Source organism: Penaeus chinensis, chromosome 40, assembly GCF_019202785.1.
Source record: "Penaeus chinensis breed Huanghai No. 1 chromosome 40, ASM1920278v2, whole genome shotgun sequence".
In the NCBI taxonomy this organism is placed as follows: Eukaryota; Metazoa; Arthropoda; class Malacostraca; order Decapoda; family Penaeidae; genus Penaeus; species Penaeus chinensis.
The window spans coordinates 5,149,476-5,154,475 of NC_061858.1; the positions used below are offsets into that span (position 1 = coordinate 5,149,476).

At 36.7% G+C, this 5,000-nt stretch overlaps 2 protein-coding genes across 2 annotated transcripts in view; one reads left to right on the top strand and one right to left on the bottom strand.

Moving 5' to 3' along the window:
- The window catches only part of LOC125047081 (leukocyte elastase inhibitor A-like), a 4,306-nt gene extending 4,240 nt beyond the window's left edge, over positions 1–66 (top strand). Inside the window, exon 3 of the mRNA XM_047645180.1 lies at positions 1–66. This exon is cut by the window's left edge and continues 1,246 nt beyond it. The gene's annotated coding sequence lies outside the window, so the exon portion shown is untranslated.
- A 1,108-nt stretch (positions 67–1,174) lies between these two features.
- Positions 1,175–5,000, bottom strand: part of LOC125046990 (mucin-4-like) — a 44,868-nt gene continuing 41,042 nt past the window's right edge. The window contains exon 12 of the mRNA XM_047644999.1: positions 1,175–5,000. This exon is cut by the window's right edge and continues 711 nt beyond it. Coding sequence (XP_047500955.1) covers positions 2,774–5,000 — 2,227 coding nt within the window. The 3' untranslated portion in view covers positions 1,175–2,773.

Consider the following 5,000-nt stretch of genomic DNA (forward strand, 5'->3'; position numbering starts at 1 on the left):
TGTTACAAGTATTGTCTGTCCCATGTGATTGTTAAATGTAAAAGAATAAACCAGTCGTCAACTTTACACCTCTAGTTTCACGTCCCGGTAACAAAGAAATTTGTTAGATAAAGCCCAATCGGCACGGATGGCAAGAATACATGCCATGCCCGCTGTATTATAAATTTATTTATTGTATTTACACATAGATGGCTCTTAGTCACCAAGGAGTTGGTTATTAGTCCTACCTATCTCGCCTGTTTACCCTTTTCCTTGACTTTTGGAGAGATTCTTTTGTATTATTTCATTGTCTTAAATGTTATCAAGATTTTAATAGCAATTCAATAATCATAACATCAATAACAAAAATAACAGTATCGATACCAAATGCATTAAAAAGAAAACACATTTTCCCGCCAATTCAAGGAATGGGGAAGTCAGGATCGGTCTTCTGAGATTCCTTGCTGGCTGAGTACATGTGGAATCATCAATTCACAAAAAAAAAAAAAAAAAAAAAACTACAGGGGACAGCACATAAATCCGTGGTGGTTGGGATAAGCATAGATAAACAAAAATAATTAAAAAGTAATGAAAAAAGACGTGAACGAAATTTAAATAGACGTAATATTTAACAAGTAAATAGTTTTAGATAATACACGACTTTTTTTATCTTTACTTTGTTTTAGCGGTTGTTTAAGGCAAACGGTATTTAAAATGTGTGTGAGGAAGTTGTTATTAACACATAAAGATGGCGTTACTAGTTATCCCTGTAATTTTGGAGTAAAAACATTTCACTGACAAACTGTTTCTTCTCTATTATGAATTATGGATAATCTATCATCATCATTGGTACTTATCATTGATATTATTATTACAATTATCACTACCGCCATAATCATTATCATTATTGTTGTTGTAATTATTGTCATTATTATGATTATTATTATGATGATGCTTATTATTATTATCATCATCATAAAATTATCATCATTACTCTTATCAATATGATGACTATAACTCATTATCATTGCTGTCATTATCATTATTATTAGTAGTATCCTCCTCCTGAACGTTATCAATATTATAGTCATTATCAAACGATGATACCAACTTATGACATTTTTTTTTTCAAATGCAAAATCTCTAATAATTACCTATAAATACAAAAAAACAAAAAACAAAAAAAAAAACAGCAAACTAAAAAGAAGGTACTTTTTATTTGTCTACTTATTACATAGTTTTATTAACATATTACAATAACAAATGTACAAAATAAACGGAAACGATAAGATTAGAAAATGTTCGATTCTGGTTTGTAAGTTCTACTTTATCCCTTGGCTCCACCAAAACACTTTCTCTTAAATCTGTTATCTTTATTATTAGACCTTTTCTGTGGTCTGCACTTTACGTAACAAAACATTTATTTGATGACAAAAAGTCACAATGCTTTCGTTCCAGAACCAAGATTTGATCACAACTTTATTACTTAATTCACTATTTGTTTCTATTCTTTCTAGCTTATCGAGTAATCTTCTCTGTTGATCGCAAGTCAGAGATTCTCTATGGAAGCACCAATTTCACTTTTTACCCTTCCTTATTCTTACTGTTTATTGGTTTTGCACGTTATAATTTTGTTGTTCTTGTTATCCATACCCTTTCAGTGTTAAAAAATCATAATTTGGAAAAATATTGATAGAACGGGTATCTTTCCTTTTATATATATATTTTTTTAGTTATTCCTTACTATTGTTTTTTTTTGTTACCATTATAACTGTACCTATTATCATCTTTACTTTTATTATTATTATTATCACTTGTCACCTTCTAATTCACCACTTCACTATGTAATATATTAGCTCTGATGACCATGCCATAAAATTAGTTTAAAAAGAAACTAATTCATATGACGTATTCCCTTCCCAACCTATGACAAGCAACTTATGCCTTCCTTTATCTCCTCTTGCCTCATATTTTTACAACAGTAACGTCGAAAACAGTTTACGTGAAATAAGTACTAAGTGATATACTTCATTCCTGTATTGGGTCTTTCTGACATTTTACCAAGGCAGAATATGTTGCATTTCAATTTCTTGTAATTCCTACCATTGACAACTGTAATGCTTCACCACTCATGTGTTTTGCTATCCTCTGCAGGTAAGCCATGTTAAAGTTGACGGGTTATTTAACTGAAACATTTCCTACTTAAGAATTAAACAAGAAGGCAGTAGAAGGCAGATGGTGAACTTAATAAACGTATCTGTGCTAAAGTGAGCAACTATTTTAGCTTATTATGAGTGTGCAAATATGTAACATTTGGCACCACCTTAATTTCCCCTATAAAGACTTTGATTCATTAACCCACTTATTAATTTATTTAATATTCTGGTATATGGTGCATGTGTCTGTGAACAGTAGTATTCCAGAGTATATAAACGGAAACAGTATTCCAATGAAGACCTTATTAACATCCAATCAAAGATGTTAGACGATGAACTACCGATCTGATGTCAGCCTATATAGCATTAGCATAATAATATCCCATAAGCCTTCACTTTGGCTGATCCGTGGGGAAAGACATTCCTCCTGAATTGAGTATGTTAAATGTTTATCATGAGAATTCGCCCGGATTTCTTGCAATTCGAAGTGGAAATCGCTGAGATGAGAACAGGAGTTCAGGGTAATCCAGCGATATTAACATATGTCTTGGGATTTTAGTTAAGGGTGCATTTACTGTGGGCCAGGCTGGTGGTAACATCTGACCACCTGTACCTAATTCAGTTTCTTTATTTGTGCTTTATCTTGTTTTCAAAGAAGTTTTGGTGTTAGAAGGAATATCATTTTCGGTATTTTTTGCTGCTGGAAGCAAGGCCTGGTCGTTCATATCGGCTATAGAAATTTTGTGATCCTTTTCGTGGTTCCCTTGTGATAATGGTGTACTTCTTACTTGTGGTCTTGATATTGCTTCCAATATCTTTCCTGACTCTTTCTTGTCCATGTTATTTTTGTTGCTGATCCCTTCGAATTCGGATGAATTATTATGCAAAAGTAACTTGAGACTAGAAGTAATGATCTTCAAGGACGAATTATTGCTCTCGACCCTAGAGGCAGATTGAGGTCCCACCGTTTTATTCAATGGAGCGACTTGTTTCTCAATATCATTATCACTAGGCTCAAGTCGAGAAATATCAGAAGCAAAGTTATCACGTTTCACAGGATTTAGGGTAACAACTTGGTCAGCTAAATAATCAGGTGTGGAAAAGGTAGTATCCCGAGTAGTTCGGGAGGTGGTCAGAGGTGCATCATCGGCAGCCTCTAAATCGCTCTCACTTGACATTGTGACTTCAGGAGCGGATGTCATGATTTTAAAGAGGGCAAGGCTTCTGTTGCCAGAGTGGTGTTGTCCAATACTAGAAGTTGATGGTAAGGATGAGGATGATGATATAGAAGATGAAGGTACTTTGACTGATGATGATATCGTAGGAGCCTTTGCAAAAGAGGGGACGAATGAGGACAAGTGTTGCAGTAACGGCGAGGACGTCATAAGAGAAGGTGGCTGGGTGGGTTTCATATGAAGATCAAGCCCATCTTTGCCATCTGCCAAAGCTTCTGTCATTTCTCGAGATCCTGAATGAGGAGTGTATCTGTGCAGTTCTTCAGTAAAATTTGAGTGCTTTTCCGTCTCATTCACACGAGTTTGAACACTGTTATCTTCTCCAAGTAACTCTCTGGCTCTTTGATTCAATGGACGTATCTCTGGTCGCCAGTATTCATCCTCTGCCTCTCTAGTGGGGCTTTGGTTTCCCTCAGGGACCTGGATGTAATAATTCTGAATGACCTGAGGCTGAGTGGCATAGAGGTGTGTGCTAAGTAAGGCTGGATGCCAGTTATAACTTTCCTGGGATCTTTCCTCTGTGTTTCTAGACCTTATTTGACCTGACCTCATCATTCTGAGGATCTCAGGCACGGAGAGAGTGATGTTCTCCAAAGGAAATGATTCATTTTGAATGTGCAAATTAGGTATTAAAGAATACTGTTTTCTTTTCCGTGTAAGATTGATGGGAAAAGGCCTTGACCTATTGATTCCAGATAGGCCAGCGAGTGATGGGATTTGAGAGAAAGACAGTGGATTCCCTATGGCAGTGGTCGAAGGTATTAATTGAACATTTTTGTCTAGAAGATTTGCTAGAGACTGAAGAGAACCAGTTGGAGATTCAGAGCTATGCGGAACGGAAGGTGAGACAGTTGAAGGAGGAGACAAAAAGGGAGTACCACCATTTTCTGAACTCGGAGCTGATGATGGCGAATTACCCGCTATTTGCTTTGCGCTTAAGGCTAAAGTTCTGTTATGTTTGGTGCCATTCACATTATGTGTGGTAACATATGGTCGCACTTTTATGTTTCCTCCATTTTTGAGAACAGTGGTATTGCCTAGAGATTCAGTTAAATTTTGAAGTACGGTAGACAGACTAACAGTTGAGTTAGGATCATTCATGTGATGCATATGACGTTTATCTCTGAGCACATCCGTTTGTTGGTCGAGCTCATTGAAGAGCAAACCCAAGTTGAGAGACTGGTCTTTTGAGAGATTCTGGAGTGTTATCGGTGACGGTGCTTGGGGAGGGGGGTTCACAGCACCCATCAGCCGACCGTCTACACTGATAACAACGTCTAAGGGCTGCTCAGTGCCATCGTCCATCACCCGACGCAGTGACAGAATGTAGTTTCCATCTGTCGGATTTTGGCGCAGAGGTGAAAGGTCAAAGGGAGTCGTGATGAATGTATCTGAGACAGTGTGAAGTTTCGATTCGTCACCAGACAGTGTTAGTTCTGATGCCGATTGTTGAATAGAATCAAAGGGGTCAAAACGGGTTCCATCTGATTCAATGATAACAGGTTTAAACACTACATTTTTATCTGTTTCACTTGTGATAGGTATAGCAGGTGAACCAACTTCATTGTCGATATGTGTGAAATCTTGTTCAAAAGTGCTGATCACCTGGTTTGGAGGGAGAGTTGGATTA